Genomic DNA, 19,877 nt, shown 5'->3' with positions numbered 1-19,877 from the left:
CGTACATTGTCTGCTGGAGCTTGACCACCGCATGAAAAACGAAGACAGGAGCTTCACCAATAACAATAATAACAATTAAAAGAACGAACCTGTATTCTTGTATTACAACTAAAACGCAAAAGCCTCAACGCAGAACGCCCATTGGTACTTTTGGGACTATCACATCACTCGTTCAAGCATCTGGGCCTCACTTGGCCTGCCTATTTAGCTTAGTTTGGTTGTTACTAGCAAAGAGTCGCGTTTCGTCGCTTTGCAGGGATCAGCTGTGAGCGTTAAGTGTCGTAACTGTCGTGTGAAAATGTGTGCAAGAAACACGGTCGAATACGAGGAGGAACTTTGTGGTGCAAAAGACGACAACGACGCTGTTTTCAGGAAGATTCGAGTTGGCTCACGCCAAGCAGGTTTGGTCACTTCTCTTTCTTGGACAGTATTGTGCACGAGCTACTTTTATATCCTATCCATGTTTATTTTCGATGGCGTGATCATTGAATTGCGTTATGTGACATCGTCGACATCCGGTCTCGTGTGATTTAACATCTATCATTCTCCCAAACACTTAACCTCATGATTTTCGCTGACCTTATGGAGCCTATCCCAGCTAGCAAGAGGGGTGATACATACAAATTTGTATAAAATAATAAAGTAGAAAGATAATTTTAACCCAGGAGAACCCACGGCGTCTCATATGGCACCTATAAATTGTGCTACTCAAATGCTACCCTGAAATCCCATCCATCCATCCATTTTCTGATCCGTTTATCCTCACAAGGGTTGCGGGGCGTGCTGGAGCCTATCCCAGCTGTCTTCAGGCAGTAGGCGGGGGACACCCTGAACCGGTTGCCAGCCAATCGCAGGGGACACAGAGATGAACAACCATCCGCGCTCACACCTAGGGACAATTTTGCGTGTACATGCAACCTGGAGTACCCGGAGAAAACCCACGAGTGCCCGGGGAGAACATGCAAACTCCACACCGGAAGGCCGGAGCTGGGATCGAACACCACGACCACTGCACTTTGACTTTTTAAATTCCAAAAAGTCAAATTTACCCCAAATCCTAAATTAGGATTAAAGCATTGAATATTTGAAAAAAACATATCTTGGTGTCCAGTGAACATATAGCAGTCATTTAAGATGACCTTTATTTGTCCCACACTGGGGAAATTTGTAGTCTACAGCAGTAAAAATTTTCAAACATTAGTTAGTTTGAAAAAAATTTTCGTTAATAGTTTCATTTCACAAAATGATTGTTTCAGAAAAGAACTGTACACAGTTCAATATAAGTGCAATTATAAAATATAGCATTAGCAATATAGTTGTAGAATATATATAATAAATTAGTAATAGCATAGAAAACACAGCATAAGGTGGCTGTGCTAATTACAATGGATACAGGTTTTCACGTATGTTTATTCAGCAGCCTGACAGCAGTCGGTAGGAACGAGCGGCGGTATCTCTCCTTCTTGCAGCGCGGGTGCAACAGTCTCTGGTTGAAGGACCTACTTGTCATGATTTGGTTTGGGACCAACAGGTGGCACTGTAGGGCTCCCCCCCCCCCCCCCCATGCAGCTGCACACCTGTTGGTCGTTAGGTAATTAGTTCTATAAAAGGACTCCCGCCCGAACACTCATTGTCGGGTCATTGGTGCTCTTTTCTACTGTCATGTTCATTTGTTGCTGTTCCTTTGCTGCTGCCATGTTTGTTCTGGAAGTGTTTTGGTTATTGATAGTTTTTGTTTCAGTCATGGTTTTTGTTTGTTACTTTGGACTTTGTTTTGGATTTAGTTTTAAATACAATTCGTCAAGTACACCCTGCTCCTCCCTCCTGCCTGCTTTTTGGGGTCCACCACCACCTTGCATCGTGACACTACTTAATGTATATTTCATAATTTTCCAGAGAAGAAAAGGGTTCTTGGGTTCTCCGGGGTTCAAAGTACTATTACAAAATGGACGATGGCCATTACTCGGCCTCCTCGCGCTGCAAAATCAGTTCAATCAAAAACAACCACAAAATATTAAAATAAAAACACTGTCAGATAAAAAAATATGCTGATAGAAAAGGAAAGTTCCAATCAAATCATTTCAAGAAATCCTAACAGACACCATGTGGATTTACAGAAGTGCATATACGTTTAAAAACACTTGCAGGATTTATGGAATACAGTTTAGATAATATGACCCATCATGGACAAAATGGGTTTTATTTTGGAATAGCCTTGGTCTCTGTTTTAGTCCAGTTTCAATCACACATGTTAGTTTCTATCATAACTAGTCAACCACATTTTTTATTTAGTCAATTTTTATTCATAAGTCAAGAATTACAGTCTTTATTTTAGTCCGCGAAAATGTACTTTTGTTCGGCTAGTTTTGGTTTTCAAAAACTGTCAACCTTTTAGTCAAGTTTTAGTCAGGACAATTGTAGGTTGAAGTTGTTTTTAATTATGTGAGGCATATTATTTTATTTTATTGAGATGAGCTGTTTCTGTTTGTTTTAGTTTGCATCTGCCCAGGTAATTTGTGTTTCCTATAGTTGTCTTGCAGCTGCTCAATTAGCTCTTACCTCTGTCCGCTTGAACTAAACTTGTAATCCAACTAAAACCACAGTTGCCTGACTGGTGAAACGTATCCAGTTAGCACTAATTCAACTTCACTCACAATTATATCAACAAGTGGATATTCTCACTATATGGTACAAGCTAGTAAATTAGCTAGCATTGATTTGCGGTTGGTTGAACATCATTGTTGGTATCGAAGCTACACAAATGTATACTTTTTTTGTGGATGATAGCCAAATGGTCGAAACAAAATGATCCAACGGCACAGGATTATTACATATAGTAAAAAATATTTTTTAACCAGAATTTCTTACAGCTGTTCTTCAGTTGTTTCTTAATCCCTTATATGAGTTATTGTGTGGATGTCTGAGTACCGTATTTTCACAACTATAAGGCGCCATTAAAAGTCTTAAATTTTCTCCATAATGGGCAGGACGCCTTATAATGCGGAGCGTCTAGTGCAGGGGATCTGTAGCGACGCGAGCACGCACACACGTTCAACCAATCAGCGCTGACGCAAAGGGCATCACACATCAAAGAGCTTTGATCTCTTTGAGCAGCTCTGCTAGTTTAGCCACGACGAACAGCTAAGCTAGAAGAGTTGAGACGACACCACGCTCGAGGTCGGACGGACATGCTCTTTCGTAATCTGTATGTTTTTTCTTTTTCTCTCTTTTCTATCCAAATATATATTTTTATACCAACAATAGCTGTCCTGTCCACGTCTTTTTTTTCTCGTCCTACCGGGGTTTAGCCAGTGTATTTATAAAGAGACCTAAAATCTCTTTAGATCTACTTTTCGATCAACCAACCTCCCAGGATCGCCCCTTACCGCGTGTCACCTGTGTGTGTGCGTGCGAGCGCATGCACACGCACGCACACACACACGCACACGCAAATACACGCGCGCGCGCCATGATGAGAAACCAAACACAGAAGCAAGCGATGCACTTTTGCAGCCTGTTGACTATCGTAGCGCTGATTGGATGATTACGATGATTAGGGTGCAGTGTACATTAACACAAAAAAATATATTACTAACATGGACAAAGACACACAAATGTTTTTTTTGTTTTTTTCTCCTCTACACCTTTCGGATCTAATTGGGACGAGTCCTAGATCTACCGGTCGATCAGGATCGAAGTAATGGGCACCCCTGCTGTAGTGTATGCGCCGAGTTCCAAAGCCTGACTGAGAGTACTTCTGGCCGACACGCTGTTTATAAAGGGAAAAGGCGGACATGAGTGAGGACAGGCATGCGGAATGAGTGAAGGGTGGGCGTGTAAGAGGACGCTAAAGGCACGTCCCTAGCAGGTACCAGTTGCCAATGCCATATGTTTAAAATGGCGTATGTTTTACCATGCCTGGCTGTGCCTAATAATGCAGTGCTTTTTGTGTATGTGTCAAATACAGAAATAGCACCCCGTTACTGAGACTGCGCCCAACAATACGGTGCACCGAATGGTCGTGAAAATACGGTACATTCTGACAAATCAATAATAAATGCTGCTCTTAAAAAAGAGGGCAATCAAGATAATAAACTTTGCAGATTATCTAGCATCCACTAATAATCCATCCATCCGTCTATTTTCTGATGCACTTATCCTCATCCTCATCTGATCTCAAGAAGTCCTATCAGTGGCTAGAGAGGGCTGGCCTGAAGGACAGCACAGAGGCACTCATCCTGGCTGCTCAGGAGCAGGCCCTGAGCACCAGAGCCATTGAGGCCCAGATATACCACACCAGACAAGACCCAAGGTGTAGGTTGTGCAAAGAGGCACCTGAGACGATCCAACTGACAGGGGTGGGTAATTATTTTCCCGGGGGGGCCAAATGAGAAGCAGAAAATATTGTGGAGGGCCGGGCCAAAAGTTAGAAATAGAAATAGAAAATAAAGAAGATAGCACAATGTCTTTGTATGCCAGTAATAATGTAACCTTCTCCTCCACCATCACACTCAGCACCGGTTCTCCTCAAGGATGTGTACTGAGCCCCCTGTTGTTCACGCTCTACACATTTGACTGCTCTCCGACTCTTATTAGCGGTCCAGTTTGCAGAAAGTTTTTAACATGATAACAAACAAACCATTCTAGGAAATGTTAATTTACTCGAGCCACAAGCAATTCACTCTGAGCATGGAAATTGCCAGAATCGGACTGAGTAAGAATCGGTTCCTTGTTTTTCAAAGTCTCGTAGATTTCATTCTTTCCGACTCCAGGCGTCTCCTGAATGTTTCGTACTTTGTTACCCGCTTCGTTTAATCAAATACATATCACTTTCCCTTCCATGGTCATTACTCTCTCCCTCTTTCTTCGTCTTCCCCTCCCTCCCTGTGCTCTGCAACTTGAAGTAACTGCGCCACCTAGTGTTGAAATACCTGTCATTACAAGTCCAAACGAAATGAGGGTTCTTGAGTGTATTTTTAAGTGATGCTTCAGAGAGAATCTTTGGCCACAATCTGAACAGGCAAAGGGTTTCTCACCAGTGTGTGTTGTGTTGAAGCTTGGGTCAAGTGCGTTTAATAATAAATCAGGAAAATGCACTGCGTGTGATTTGGTAAAAATAAGTAGAACTTCAGCACAATTTTTTTTAAAATATGGTTTGGTTCTTATTGTTTGTTTGTTTGTTTGTGTGTCTGTTTATTGGGGCGGTGGGGAGGGGGGTAGTACAGTACTTCATGAGTGTGTTCTTTCTAAAAGTACATATATCGCGTTGCCATGAAGTTTGTCCAGCAGGATTTGCCGTATATTGTTAGCTCTAGCTGGACCTCCGCAAGCCGAGGCCGAACTGCTTCACGTGCTTACTAAAAACAAACAAACAAACAAGCCTTACTTCTTGAATTCCAGCCCAAAAAATTAAGCCTCAACGCAGGACGTCAATCATGACTCTTTTTGCCAAAAACAATATTTGCTCAAGCTTCTGGGCCTACCTTAGCAATTTTAGCCTAGCTTGCTAACCGCTAACAGACGCCTTTGTCATCAACACATCGCTCATCAGAGATCAAGTGTGAGGGTCATTGTCGTTAGAAAATGTGTGCAAGAAGGATAGCACACTACGAGGAGAACCTTGGTGGAGCAAAGGAGGACAGGGACGCCGTTTTCAACAAGTCTTCAGCTGGCTCGAGCACTGCAGGTTTGGTCACGTGACCCGTGAACTGCTTATTCCTGTGTTCGTTTTTAATGGCAAGAATATCACCAGGTCGCTGTGTAAGGTCATACTGAGTATAATCATAAATAACTAATAACATTACTAACATCCAATCATGTGTGACTTCACTTGACATCTGTCATTCTCCGAAGCGCTTTTCCTCTTGGGGGTCGTGGGCGTGATGCATTGGAGCCGACCCCAGCTGACAATCGGGGGAGAGGCCAGTTCGACATTTAAATAAGGTTAGTCAAAGTAATAAGTAAAAATAAAAACGGAGGTACGTGACAAAAATATAGATATTTTTCAACCTTCAGATTGGATTCATTGCGAACAATTTTGTGTTCAGAAATGGCCGTTTCATTAAGTCACAATCGAAACAGATTTCTTGCATATTGTCACTACTTGTGTTAGATATTTTCATTAAGTTAAGTTTTATTGAGTAATGCCACTTTTGAACTTCTAGATGTTTTCAGTAGCCCCTGTACCAGAACAATGAGGCACAGGGGCTACTGAAAACATCTAGAAGTTCAAAAGTGGCATTACTCAATAAAACTTAACTTAATGAAAATATCTAACACACTTGAAAGCCAGCACAAAAAAAATTACAATTTCTTATTTATTTTTAGTAAAAGGCATAATCAGATGAGACTTGGTTTACTAATTATTACAGGGCACTTTGAGTCGAAGTTATGAAAAACATTTATTAACTATTTAATTTTTCTTTTTTTGTCAGGAAAAAAACAAGCCCTGTTGTGTTTCCGGTCAAAAGTGACCGTGTGCCATTTAATTGCAGACAAAGGAAATTATCCCCAAACTGCACTTACTTGTTAACCAGTCTACCACATGTGTTTTTCTCAGTTTCGTGCCTTATAATCGTCCCCACCATGGTCAATTTTGGGGGGGGGGGGGCAGCTCCTCATTATAAGTGTCGGAGGTGAAGAATTGAAAATGTTACATTGTGCCCCTTGCCAACTGCATTTAATATCTAATACCGTTTGCTTCACTGGGTTCTTTTCAGGAACACCGCCTGCTATAAAGCCACAACTTTTCCACCATATCTTTATGCCATATTTGGATGGCTTGATTGGCATATAACTGCTGGAATGGGCAGTGTAGCCCAAGTTTGGAGTTGGTTTTTAAATTAGTGGGAGTTGCTTCACACTTGTCCCAAACTTCTGTGGTCGCTGTCAATTTGTCTTGTTGACAACGGCCAGGTCTTGTATCCTCGTTGTCCAAATCAGTCACCCGTGGCATTTGGGATTTTTTGAGTCACATGCTGGACCAAAAAAAGTCCGACCAGACTCCACAACTCTTAAACCGCTTGTAGATTTTTTCTGGGGTTGTATCCACCAGTAGGACATCAAAAGCCCAATGCGTGTGTTGGTAACGTTCCGGGTTAGCAACTTCCAACTGACTTTGTCATTTTGTGTCGCTTTCAAGTTTACTACAGTGGTTACAATAGACTCAGTCAAAAGCAGCTCAAACCAAGATTTGATGCCATCAGTCTGTGATAGGGCACATTTTGTGGGTCTTGGGGTCCTCCTGGTGACATTTGACAGCATACCTTTATTCTCAGACAAATAGTAAATGGAGTGCACTTATATCATGTTTGCTCAACACCATATTGTGCCCAAAGACCCATACATTCATACACCAACGGGACGGGGATGGGGATGAAAACAAACTTTAAAAAAAAAAGGTCCATCAATTAAGAATTAAGGAAATAATGACATTTGACAGACGTCAGAAAGCAGGCAAAAATGAGACCTTGTTTCAAACTCAACAAAACAGTGGCCTGTGAGAAATGTCCTAGGTCAGGCAACCGGAGCAGGAAGCAGTCACAACTGAAATATGCACAACAAAGGTGACATCTTGGAAAATTTGGAATGCCATAAAAATGTGTTTGTCTGGATGACTTTGCTTGTATGACTTCAGATACTTAGATATGTCGATATTTTAAAAAAACAAACCCCAAAAAAGGAACGCTACCTTTCAACACTGTGGGGTGTCAAAGATGAGTTATTACGTCGTGCAGAGGAGGACACTTTACAAAAGGTTGCCGGTCTGTCATTTGTCATCTGTGAGCCAGCCATCAATGCACGACACCACACTGTCCCTAGAGGCCAAAACGTGCAGAAACAGCCGTTTTTTTGTTTTTGTTTTTATCGTTACTCTTGTTTTCGTCCAGATATTTTACTTTCTTCCCAATTTATTTTCTTGTTGTCCTTTCAAGTTAGATTGAACCCTTTCATGCACCCTGTAACTTGATCACATGGTAAGATGTCCACTGTAGTAACCACTGTCCTTGAAAGGGTTAAAGTTAAGTTGTCATTGATTCAAGGAATTTTTAATTTCTCCAAACTCAAGGACCAGCAATCTAAGGACTTTTTCTTGTCATATCAGCACACATTTCCATGACATGGCTTGATATCCAATCCCAAAATTCCCAGATTAACCCAGTAAATCCCAAGACTCGTGAAAATACATAAAATCAATGTGATAAAGAGAAAAGGGTATTGATGAAAATGCAAGCGGCTTGAATTTCGCACGATATTTGCAGGTTAATTCTGTCCTTGACAAAAAGAAGAGTGTTCAAAAATTAAGTCTTTATTGTGCAGGGATGAATGGGCATGAGGCGCTGATCGTTTTGAGGAGCTTAGTTTGAGTAGTTGAATAATTACCGAGTTTTGAAACCAATTCATAGTCGTTTTCTTAATCGTAATTTTAATCTCAGTCAAACTAATCGAGATTATTTTTTTCCATAGTCGTCCAGACCTATCAAAGGTGCATGAAGCCCACATTATAGAATTAAAGAATAGTCAAGTTCTACCTTGGGGTGTTCCGATCAGGGTTTTAAAATGCAGAGACCGATCATCCATGACTGCGATCGGCTGATACTGCTACCAATCACAATAATTCGATGTCAAATTTTAGAGCTATAACTTCTTTAAATAATTGTTCAATCTGTTGATTTATTTCAGTTAATTTAATCATCAGATTTGAACAAAAATGTTATTCAAAAACAGGACATTGTTTCGAGTTGACAGTGCAGAAAACTTTGATTCAGTTACTATTTTGTTTTGTAACATGTCAGAAAATAGAGGGGAATGTGGATAATTTTCTCCACGTAAAAGTATCTGTTTGCAAATGTCCCAACCTGATGTAACACGTCGTTGATCACTTGTGAGCGGCACGGTGGTTGACTGGTTAGCACGTTGGCCTGACAGTGCAGAGGTGCAGGATTCGATTCCGGCTCCGGCCTTCTTGTGTGGAGTTAATGTACTCTGGGTTTGCGTGGGTTTTCTATGGGTACTCCGATTTCCGCCCACATTCCAAAAACCCATGTGGAAGCTTTATGGAACACCCTAAATTGTCCCTCAGTGTGATTGTTAGCGCGAATGCTTGTTCGCCTTTGTGTGCCCTGCGATTAGCTGGCAACCTGTTCAGGGTGTACTCCGTCTGCTGCCCGATGACGACTAGGATAGGCTCCGGCACGCCCGCGACCCTCGTGAGGATAAACGGATTAGAAAATGGATGGATGGATGGATGGATTATCACTCATCACGTTTTAGGTTCACGGTCAAGGTTCAAGGTCAACTTTATTGTCAAATATGCTTACATGTGACATGCAGCATAGATGAAATTTCTTTCTCTCAATCCTCAGTGCAAATATGCATGCAAACATGCTGTGCATTAAACACACAGCTGAGAAGATCGCAGCTACACTGTATAAAAGACATAATATGCAATCTGAACAGCATAAACAATATAGACGATATAGACAATACAAACAGCATAAACAATGGCACTTGTGGCTGTTGTGGTAAAGTGAGGTAGTGCATTGTGCAATACGCAAATCGCAATATTCAGATTTCAGATAATGAGGGGAGGGTCATTGTCTGTGACAAGAGGCAGGGGTCGGGCAGAGGCAGAGGGTGGGGAGTGCGGGCAGAGCAAGGAGGGAGTTGAGTCTCCTGACCGCCCGGTGGAAGAAACTGTCTTTGAGCCTGCTGGTTCTGGCACGGAGACTTTGCAATCTCCTTCCTGACGGCAGCAGGCTGAAGAGGCTGTGGGATGGGTGGGTGGGGTCACCTGCGATCCGGATGGCTTGGCGGGTCAGACGGGAGTAGTAGATGTCCACAGGTGGGGGGAGAGAGACACCAATGATCTTCTCAGCTGCTCTCACGGTGCGCTGCAAAGTCTTTTGGCAGGACACAGTGCAAGCACCATACCACACAGTGATGCAGCTGGACAGGGTGCTCTCAATGGTGCCTGTATAAAATGTCTGCATGATGGGGGGCGTGGCTCTTGCTCTCCTCAGTTTGCGGAGGAAGTACAGGCGCTGGTTGGCTTTTTTGGCCAGTGATGAGGTATACTGGCTCCAGGACAGGTCCTCAGAGATGTGCACTCCCAGGAACTTGGTGTTGCTCGCTCTCTCCACTGTGGCACCATTAATGGTCAGTGGAGCATGCTGGGGGTGCGTCTTTCTGAATCCACAACAATCTCCTTTGTCTTCTCCACATTCAGGTGGAGATTGTTGTCTTTACACCACAAGGCCAGCCTGCTCACCTCACTCCTGTAGATTGTCTCATCGTCGTTGTTGATGAGACCCACCACAGTCGTGTCATCCTCAAACTTAAAGAGATTGGAGCTGGACGAAGGAGTGCAGTCGTGGGTCAGCAGTGTGAAGAGGAGGGGGCTCAGCACACATCCTTGTGGGGCACCTGTGTTCATCATGATGGTGCTGGAGGTGTTGCCGCCGACCCGAACTGCCTGTGGTCTCTCCGTCAAGAAGTCCAACAGCCAGTTGCACAGGGAGGTGCTGAGCCCCAGGTGGTCCAGTTTGTGGATGAGCTGCTACGGGATGTTGGTGTTGAATGCTGAGCTGAAGTCGATGAACAGCATTCTGACGTGCGAGTTCTTGGTCTCCAGGTCAGTTAGGGCTGAGTGGAGGGCGGTGGAGATTAAGCCATATCTTCCATTTCCCGGTCGAACAAAATCAAACTACACAACAGAATGAACTTACTCATCATCTGGCAAATCAGAATGGAATTTCATTTGGGTTCCAAGGATTGGCATGTTCCTGTTGCCAATCCTGCTGGAGTATGACATTAACAATTTGATGATTCATTTCATTCAGTATACTGTAAGTAATATAAAAAGTTGTGGAACTTTTAACTGTGGTTTTTCTAACTGAACACTGCGTGACACTCAAGTAAATTTGAAGACGGAGGCAGATGTGAACAGAGTCTGGACAATTTGCTCAACAGACGCCATCTTGCAGCCCAACCTGAATGACGCCACCTTTGCGACAGTTCACGTCTGCGACATTATCGGCACAAGTTTTTTTTTTGCTACCCCCGAAAAGAATCCGAATTTCATGATGAAAATTGCTGTAGGTATAGACTGGAAGGCAACAGTGCTGTTGGTTAACATATTTTTTCCCTGGTGAGAACAAAGCGGTGGGTCTAGTAGCCATTAAGGGCCAGCCTGCGAGCCTCTTCTTCAACTTCTGACAACAGTCATTTACAATTTGGAATTTGGAATTGATTGCCTCTGTCATAGACAGCATTATCAGATATTTTTCGCACTGCCACAAGGTCTTCGCAACAGGCAAATATGCAGAGAGCCACTGCATGATCATTGTTTGTGCTTGGGTTTTTGTGCAATTTTTTGTTACACATTTTGTTTAGAATAACTCTTCTTCTTGTTCATCTGCTTTGCATGGTGTACCTCAAATATAAATGTAATATATAACAAAAAAAGTCACAACGTGACAAAAGATTTTATAAAAATACAGTATATATATATATTGATAGATAGTTTTTTAAAATTCTTGTGTTGCAGACATCTGTGAGAATCTTGGTACGAAACAGCAGAAGCCCGAGTCCCCACACATTACGAAGGAGGTGAAGAACGAAGCGCCCCCATACATTAAAGAAGAGGAGGAGTTGGAGCCCATTCCTTTCAACGAACCGGAGCCGGCGAATGCCCACGTTAAAGAGGGAGCGCATTGGCAGCCCCCACATATAAAAGAGGAAGAGGAGCATTCTCTACACATATTCCCATCGACTGGTATCTCTGTGAAGAGTGAAGATGAAGGCCAGAGTGAGGCAAGCCAAGGGCTGAAGCCGCCAAGCAGCAGCAACAGCCGCAGCAGTTCAAGTCGACAAATGACAACAGACGGTAACGGAGACCACTGTGGAGGATCACACGTAGACGGCCTTTTAGCCCCACTATCAAACATTGACGACACAACATCACACTGTCCTCACAAGAGTGAAGATGATGATCCTGAACAGTCTGAAGGGGATTTGGCCTGTCGCACTGAAAAACCCTGGAAATGTTCTCAGTGTGGGAAAACCTTTGACTATAAGAGCTTTTTGAGAAATCACATGATTGGCCACACTGGTGAAAAACCTTTTGCTTGCTCTGTTTGTGGTCAAAAATTTTCTCGAATAATTCATTTGACAGTACACACAAGAACACACACGGGTGAGAAACCTTTTGTCTGCTCAATTTGCGGTCAAACGTTTACTCAAATCAGTAATTTGACAAGTCACACACGAACACACACTGGAGAGAAACCTTTCGCATGCTCGATTTGCGATCAAAAATTCTCCCAGAAGGGGAGTTTGGCAAGTCACATAAGAACCCACACTGGTGAGAAACAGTTTGCATGCTCAGTTTGCGGTAAAAGGTTTTCTCAAAGAAGTAATTTGACAGCACATTCAAGAACACATACTGGCGAGAAACCTTTTGTTTGTTCAAACTGCGGCCAAAGATTCTCTCATAAAATAAGCTTACAAAATCACCTAAGTACACACACTGGTGAGAAACCATTTGCCTGCTTAGTTTGCGGTCAGAGATTCCCTCAGAAGGGTGGCTTATTACAACACTCAAGAACCCACACTGGCGAGAAACCTTTTACATGTCCAGATTGTGACCAAAGATTTTCTGATAAGGGAAGCTTGAGGCGACACATAAGGACACACACTGGTGAGAAACCTTTTGCCTGCTCAGTGTGCGGACAAAGATTTTCTCAAAGTAGTAATTTGACAAAACACACAAGAACACACACTGGTGAGAGACCTTTTGCCTGCTCAGTTTGCGGTCAAAGGTTCGCAAGGAAGGCAAACCTTACCCAACACAAGAACACACACTGATGAGAGGCCTTTTTCCTGGCCGGGTTATGGTTAAAGAGTATCAAGGAAGGCAAACTTCAGGGGTGGGTATCGTCGCTTCATCACTAAGTTCCCGTCAGTATTTCAGGCTTACCCATGTGGGCCCAGTCCACCCCTCGTTGGTGACAGCCAATCGGCGTTGAGAACATAATTTCCACATCACTTGGATGTGTTGTGCAAGAGACACACAGCCAAATAAAGGAAAAAAAGAAATAACTCAAAACAACAGACACACACGAGCGCAGTGTGGTGGTCGATGAAATAAAAACAGTATGGGACATGTGATTGTGGTCTGTGAGACCCAAAGGTGTACAACGCGGTTTTATTTATTTTTTTATTTGGCTTTGTGTTAAATGCTCAATTTGCAGTCGGAGATTCTCTCACGGGTAATTTTACAAGTACAGATGCTGGCAGTGAACCAGTCTCTTGAAGTAATGTGAAAAAACCCCACAAGAAACACAATGGACAAAAAAAAAAGATGAAAATTCATATCTGTGCAATGTTAAAGAGAATCATATGACATACTTTCAATGTATGCATTGTGTAATGTTTGTGTTTGCTATTCGGCATTGCTGTATTTAATTTGCTAGTTGACAAATAATCAAGGGCGGCCCAGTGGTTAGCATGTCGGCTTCACAGTGCAGAGGTACCGGGTTCGATTCCAGCTCCGGCCTCCCTGTGTGGAGTTTGCATGTTCTCCCCGGGCCTGCGTGGGTTTTCTCCGGGTACTCCGGTTTCCTCCCACATTCCAAAAACATGTATGGCAGGCTGATTGGGCGCTCTAAATTGTCCCTCGGTGTGAGTGTGGGCGCGGATGGTTGTTTGTCTCTGTGTGCCCTGCGATTGGCTGGCAACCGGTTCAGGGTGTCCCCCGCCTACTGCCCGAAGACGGCTGGGATAGGCTCCAGCACCCCCCGCGACCCTAGTGAGGATCAAGCGGTTCGGAAAATGGATGGATGGACAAATAATCACATTTTATGAAGAATCTTGTGTGAGTGGATTAAATGAACTGTGACTTCAGGAAATGTCCTATTCCATGCTCAAGCATAAACCTGAGATACAGTATGTCACCAAAGCAGTGGCCTATGTAAATTCCAAAAGAAAAATGAACTATTTGGCGTATGTGCGTTACAAAAGAAAAAATAATCAATCAAATTATGAACTGTTCAAAGAGGGTAGAAACTGAAAAGGTCAGGGCTTACCACAGGCACCACGTTGTCCCCAAGGACCCCATGACGAGCCCGCGGGCCTGTTCTAAAAATAGCTCAGCAGTGGATTTGGTATTTCAGATCTCGGACGAAGCGATATACATCTATCGTCTCGTCATTGAGATATGAACATTGTGTTTTACAATGTTACGTGACCGTATTTATACTGTACCAGTGGATAAAATAGTGGTGCTTGTGATAAAAGGTACAAGTTGTCCGCACCTCGCCAGGCCATTCAATTGAATGGGTGAGAGTCTCCCCTTTCAACATATCCACACTTTGCTCATGATTATCGTTCATTTCCTATTCTTGTAGCAATGCGTGTCTTCCTTGACTGCCACTATCTTTGTGTAGATTAAAAATAAAAACAATGAAACATATGGTGTGGGCAGCCTCAAAATGCATTCCATGCTGCCACACACATCGCCCAATGAGAGTGAGTGAGTGAGTGCTTAATTGACAAACACACACACATACACACAATCCTCCCCCAAGTTAACACATGAATGGACAAATTGGGACAGAACAACAAACACACATAACCACTTGTGTTGTAGTGTAACATTTTTTTTATAATGAAAGCACCGTTGCAGTACAGTTTTATTTATAGGTGACTGTGAATTGTGATGGCTGTCTGTAAATTTTAATTAAAAACAACTAGACATTCCACATCATTTTGGATTTATATTTTGAACCCATGGTAATATTTTTTATCAAATCGCAATTGACATATCCGGCCAAAATATTGAGAGATGAAATGTTACCCATATCATACCTGTACAGCCGTATTCAGAAGTATGAAATTGATAGCCTTTTGCATTGATCGGTACTTAAACAGTAGTTCTTAGTTTTAAAAAGGACGGTCATCCCTCTAATTGGTCATCATGCCCAGAGTGGTGTTCCACAGGGCTCAATTCTGGGGCCTCTGCTGTTCTCGCTGTACAGTAAATATTCCCATCCCCGGAATTCTATGGAAAGGAATATCCTTCACCCGGAATAAAAACCTATGCATTAACATTTTGACTACGATATTACGCGTTACCGGAACTTGCGTAAGCTGAAATTCCACTATCCGTAACCCGAATGGAGGTGTAATGCCGCGGGAGCTTAAATACACGCAACGCCCACCCGATGCGATGGAAAAGACAACGCTGAAACAAGTTTTCACTTCGCGTTTTTCGATCATCAGATTCTAAACGACGAGTTTTTATTGCCGTGCGTTTTACTGTAATTGTGAATGATTTTAACTTTATTCACTTACGTCCTGGAGAACGCGGCACGAGCTTAAAAGCAGCACCCACTTGACATGACCGAAGAAACGTGTTCGCTTCGCCGTTTTCATTCATCAGATTCGAAACGAAGACGTGTAAGCGACTTTTTATTGGCATGCGTTTTACTGAAATTGCGAAAGATTTTTACTTTATTCAATTACGTCGTGTAGATCATCTCATCGAAACGTAGAAGAACTGTAACGACTGGAGCGGAGCGAGTGAAATGTGTCCGTTTCAGCGAGGCTGGACACAAAGTTAAAAAGATCCAGCAGACACTTGGAGTCGTAAAGACGCAAATCTACGAAACTTTAAAAAACAAGGCATCGATTCAACTCCTGATGACAAGCCACCATCCAGCAAGGAAGCAATGCAAATGGCAACAAAAATCCTTCAGTATGCACAAGAATTACCAGACATCGGTGATCAACGGGACAGTTACTTGCAACTAGCAAGAAAACTGTATGACACGCAGGCAAACATGGTCATAAACCAAAGAATGCATCCAACAAAACAATCCAAAATACACATTTTTTTCCCAGGACAGAAAAAAATAAACACTAAAATTCTGTACGTATTTTACTGTTGTGATTTTTTTGGGATACACCTCTATTGCAGTTTTTGTTATATAAACAGTTTTTGGACAGTATATTTTTGTATTTTATTGATTGTGTTGTGCATTTTGTCAACATACTTGCTGGTTCATAAAGGACATGTACCATGCTCATTTCCCAAATGAGGAATTTCTGTTATCAGGAAAAATTGGACAGCGCAAACACAAGTCCGGACTAGAGAATATTTACTGCATATTTTTATTTAATGCCTGCAAGACAAGCAACAAAGACAATGCTATGCACACAACAGCAAGTAATCGTAAGCAAACGACGCAGTACATTATTTGTCTGAGGCGGTCCTGCAGTCCAGTGGTTAGCACTTTGACTTCACAGTGCAGATTCCAGCTCCGGCCTCCCTGTGTGGGGTTTGCATGTTCTCCCCGGGCCTGCGTGGGTTTTCTCCGCGTGCTCCGGTTTCCTCCCACATTCCAAAAAACATGCATGGCAGGCTGATTGAACACTCTAAAATTGTCCCTCGGTGTAAGTATGGGCGTGGATGGTTGTTCGTCTCTGTGTGCCCTGCGATTGGCTGGCAACCGATTCAGGGTGTCCCCCGCCTACTGCCCGAAGACAGCTGGGATAGGTTCCAGCACCCCCCACGACCCTCGTGAGGATAAAAGCCGTTCGGAAAATGGATGGATGGATGGATGGATTATTTGTCTGAGTCACCTTCCTTATGTGTACAGTGCTAAATATGTACTGTAGGGAATGTCTGCTATTTGGAAGCTTACTTACTTATTCATAATAGTCAAATTGACCTAATTTCGATAGGTATATAGTTCATTTTTACAAAAGCACCGTTATGACTAACTTTTGGACGTCCAATTAAATGTTTAACAGCTCTAACCAAAGTGTTAAATACCTTTCAGTTTAGTGTTCACCACAGCAGTGGCGATTGCTCCCGGACTGCAAGGGAAGCTCGGCTTTCCCTAAAATGTCAAAGAATAAGTGATCAAATATATGAATGTAAATTTCATTGTGTGTACATGTCATTTACTAAATATGCGCTACAACGTGCTCAACTTTGTTTTCCGAATCAGCTTCTTCTTACTGGTTACGACGCGACTCCATCCATCCATCCATTTTCCGAACCGCTTGATCCTCACTAGGGTCGCGGGGGGTGCTGGAGCCTATCCCAGCCATCTCCGGGCAGTAGGCGGGGGACACCCTGAATCAGTTGCCAGCCAATCGCAGACGACGACGCGACTCCCTTCTCATTCATTCCCGCAGCTTCGCTGTGGTTTAAACGGTGGACGCCGAGCGTCCGCAGAGCGTCTATTGCCTGGACGTCGAGCGTCTGGAGAGTTCAAGGTAGGTTGTCCCAATGCGTTGAACGGAGACGAGTCATTGGATACAAGCTGGTTTTTGTCCCGCCCGCGGACGCTCGGCCTCTCTGGGACTGGAGGGCAGTGGGGAGGGTACCGGACACCGGACGCCAGGCTTTTCTGCATCAGATTGGATGATCTGATTGAGCTTGTGTAGCCAGTTCGATTGACATCGAAATGAGCCAATCACCGACCTTTTAGTGTAAGGCATCCGTGTGAGCAATTTTTTCAATTCGCATTCTGTTCCGAGTTGAGCTGGAGACTTCTCCTAATCATTTTAGCGACACTCTTTGTTGTAAACAAACAACTAGCGACAAATTAATCTTTTATTTCTGGTGTGTTTTATTGTAGTTCCTCTAGTTGTAGGACACTAATTAAGTACCGGGAAAAGACGCCTTGTTGGTATGACAGGGTCACAGATCATTTTCTTGAAAAGGAATGGAGCGAGAGTAGAATTCATGTTGAAATAAACGGACCCATTTTATGATGTCGGCCAAAATTGAGCTTGCCCTCTTTGACAGACCAGCATCCGCCACTGCACCACAGCACAATAATCCATGTTAGCTGAGTGGCAATTAGATCCACACAAGTCTTTGGTACAGGGCATCTTTCATTCGATTGTGTCCGATGTACCCAATGCCGTGACTAACCCGCATGCTTTAGCCCAGTGATTCCCAACCAGTGTGCCGTGGCACATTAGTGTGCTGCGAGAGCTCTAACGGTGTGCCGCGGGAACGAACCAAAATTCACGTAATTGGTGAGAAAACGATTTATTAACAACAAATCATTTATCTTTGTCCGGTTATCTATGCCAGCAACTTACAGTGACAGCAAGAACAAATAAATGACCTTCTGTTAGATGGTAAAAAGTAGGAAACTGACCAATATATCCTCTTTTTGTGACAATTTTCTTTGTTGGTGTTGGCCCGACACGTTTGTGGTAACGGCGGCGCTTTTCTTTGCTCTCCTTGCCTCCATCGGCGGCCAGAACACGCTTCTTGTTCTGGAAGATGGTCGGTTGCTTCTGATAAGCCCTCTCGGTCTGCACAAGGACAAAAGTACGCGTTCACAGCACGACCAAGAACAACGACAGAAGAACAAAAAGAAAATAATAATAATAATGAACCCAACCTTCTCTCATTGTTGAAGAATCAAGGCTGCATCAGCAATGCCATAAGGCGATGTCGTCAGAGTTTAACTTGGAGGACCATCGTGAGAAAAACACGTGCAGAGGTAAAAATTGAGCTGGGCAAATCCAAGAACGGGTTGAAGGTACCTGAAGCATGGCGACAGATGCACAGACGGGTTCTTGTGCCGCACCTCAAAACGGTTGTATTTCTTTATATGATGCAGGTAGTCACATCTGATGACGATGGTCCTCTGCATCTTAGTTTTGGTCACCACGCCAAATTCAATTCACAAGCATCACTGGATAGCCTTGACCATACTGACCAGAGAGGATACGGCCACGGATGGAGACGTTTCCCGTAAAAGGGCATTTCTTGTCCACGTAAGTGCCTTCCTTTGCCTGAGGGGACAAAACAGAACAAGCATATTAATCACTGTTAATTAAACGAAATGCGCCATTTTAGATGGCATCTAATCGCATCAGCTTTGCCAAAGGGCGTCGTCGTCAAAACGCTGCAGGCTTGGAAGACCGTCATGAGAGAAACATCACTTGCAGATTCAATTAAGACTTGAACAGGACTTGAAAATGGACCTCTCTTGGGGTTTTGAAGCCCAGCCCGACACTTTTGTGGAAACGTGGGAGCTTTCCTTTGCTCTCCTTGCCTCCATCGGCGGCCAGAACACGCTTCTTGATCTGGAAGATGGTCGGCTGCTTCTGATACGCCCTCTCGGTCTGCACAAGGACAAAAGTACGCGTTCACAGCACGACCAAGAAGAACGACAGAAGTGATTTTAAGACGAGCTACAGAGAACGTGAAGGTGGCTAAGCTAACCCCACTAGCAATCCGGCTGCTAGCGTTGCGTCACACGAGGGAAGCGGAGTTCCAACGGATTCCTCATCTAAAATATCTACTACACTTCTAAAAACCACCCCAGCGCGTTCTAAGAACCGCATGCGAATGTATATTAAATAAAATTGTGTGTTGATTAAAAGGTAAAAAGTCGTTTGCAACACCCGGGCCGTTTTCTCAAACATACTTGTGCATCCGGCATCTTGGCCAGCCAAGTTGGAAAGAGGGCTGAACACGCGCGCAGCGCACGGAAGTCGGTCAGATCGACCAGAAATGACGCAATACAACTATTATTTTTTTCTTTTTCTTTTCATGAAATGGAGGCCTCATTTGCCCTGTGTAAATGGTTTGCATCATTACTGGATCAGCAGCACCACCCTCTGGCTAAAATATGTATCGTACAAGGCGATAATCAAGTTAAAAGGTCTGCGCAGTACAGTCCACCAAAACTATTTTCCAAGCTTTAAGAAGTCGTCTAATAAAAGGATTGAAACGTGTTCATTATGAGTTCACGCAAAGGCACGCTTTGTTCTGGTGTGAGCTTCTCAGAGCTCTTTCTCGCTTTGCATAGTGATTCCACGTTCTGATTCACAAAAGG

At 43.4% G+C, this 19,877-nt stretch overlaps 2 protein-coding genes, 1 non-coding gene and 1 pseudogene across 8 annotated transcripts; 1 reads left to right on the top strand and 3 right to left on the bottom strand.

Moving 5' to 3' along the window:
- The first annotated feature begins 5,310 nt into the window (after positions 1 to 5,310).
- LOC147193267 (uncharacterized) lies at positions 5,311 to 14,762 on the top strand. 3 transcript variants are annotated; one of them, XR_015103169.1, is made up of 3 exons: positions 5,311 to 5,686; positions 10,229 to 10,633; positions 11,549 to 11,681. XR_015103169.1 is itself a non-coding variant. In XM_086132452.1 (2 exons), the coding sequence occupies exons 1-2, from the start codon at positions 5,584 to 5,586 to the stop codon at positions 12,865 to 12,867; spliced, it is 1,422 nt and encodes a 473-aa protein (XP_085988578.1). In that variant the 5' UTR covers positions 5,311 to 5,583; the 3' UTR covers positions 12,868 to 14,762. The 3 variants fall into 3 exon arrangements, 1 of the variants encoding a protein (XP_085988578.1); XR_015103168.1 differs by lacking the exon at positions 5,311 to 5,686 and adding an exon at positions 5,703 to 5,943; XM_086132452.1 differs by lacking the exon at positions 10,229 to 10,633 and having other exon boundaries at positions 11,549 to 14,762.
- A 3,298-nt stretch (positions 14,763 to 18,060) lies between these two features.
- Positions 18,061 to 19,537, bottom strand: LOC147193264 (small ribosomal subunit protein uS17-like). 4 transcript variants are annotated; one of them, XM_086132458.1, is made up of 6 exons: positions 19,467 to 19,537; positions 19,021 to 19,161; positions 18,753 to 18,828; positions 18,577 to 18,680; positions 18,432 to 18,498; positions 18,061 to 18,342 (listed from the first exon to the last, which is right to left on the bottom strand). In XM_086132458.1, exons 1-4 carry the CDS (start codon positions 19,479 to 19,481, stop codon positions 18,658 to 18,660), a joined length of 255 nt encoding a protein of 84 aa, XP_085988584.1. In that variant the 5' UTR covers positions 19,482 to 19,537; the 3' UTR covers positions 18,061 to 18,342; positions 18,432 to 18,498; positions 18,577 to 18,657. The 4 variants fall into 4 exon arrangements, with proteins under 4 accessions (XP_085988584.1, XP_085988583.1, XP_085988582.1 ...); XM_086132457.1 differs by having other exon boundaries at positions 18,577 to 18,663; XM_086132456.1 differs by having other exon boundaries at positions 18,577 to 18,828.
- Positions 18,454 to 18,530, bottom strand: LOC147193266 (small nucleolar RNA SNORD35; annotated as a pseudogene).
- On the bottom strand, positions 18,900 to 18,983 carry LOC147193265 (small nucleolar RNA SNORD35). The gene has a single exon (XR_015103341.1). It is a non-coding gene; the product is annotated as a small nucleolar RNA SNORD35 (small nucleolar RNA).
- Positions 19,538 to 19,877: the final 340 nt, after the last annotated feature.

Source organism: Hippocampus guttulatus, chromosome 16 (genome assembly GCF_054856545.1).
Source record: "Hippocampus guttulatus isolate MCC_2025c chromosome 16, RoL_Hgut_1.0, whole genome shotgun sequence".
NCBI classification, from domain to species: domain Eukaryota; kingdom Metazoa; phylum Chordata; class Actinopteri; order Syngnathiformes; family Syngnathidae; genus Hippocampus; species Hippocampus guttulatus.
Note: the sequence above shows the minus strand (reverse complement) of the source record. Positions and strands in the feature narration are given on the sequence as shown.

Excerpts from the sequence above, each read along its gene's own strand:
- LOC147193267 (XM_086132452.1), top strand. The coding sequence starts at position 5,584 with ATGTGTGCAAGAAGGATAGCACACTACGAGGAGAACCTTGGTGGAGCA. Across the intron at positions 5,687-11,548 it reads AGCTGGCTCGAGCACTGCAG|ACATCTGTGAGAATCTTGGT; the intron begins GTTTGGTCACGT and ends CTTGTGTTGCAG.
- LOC147193264 (XM_086132454.1), bottom strand. Across the intron at positions 18,829-19,020 it reads GCTTCAAAACCCCAAGAGAG|GCAAAGGAAGGCACTTACGT; the intron begins GTCCATTTTCAA and ends TTGTCCCCTCAG. Across the intron at positions 18,577-18,752 it reads CCGTGGCCGTATCCTCTCTG|GTACCTTCAACCCGTTCTTG; the intron begins GTCAGTATGGTC and ends GCCATGCTTCAG.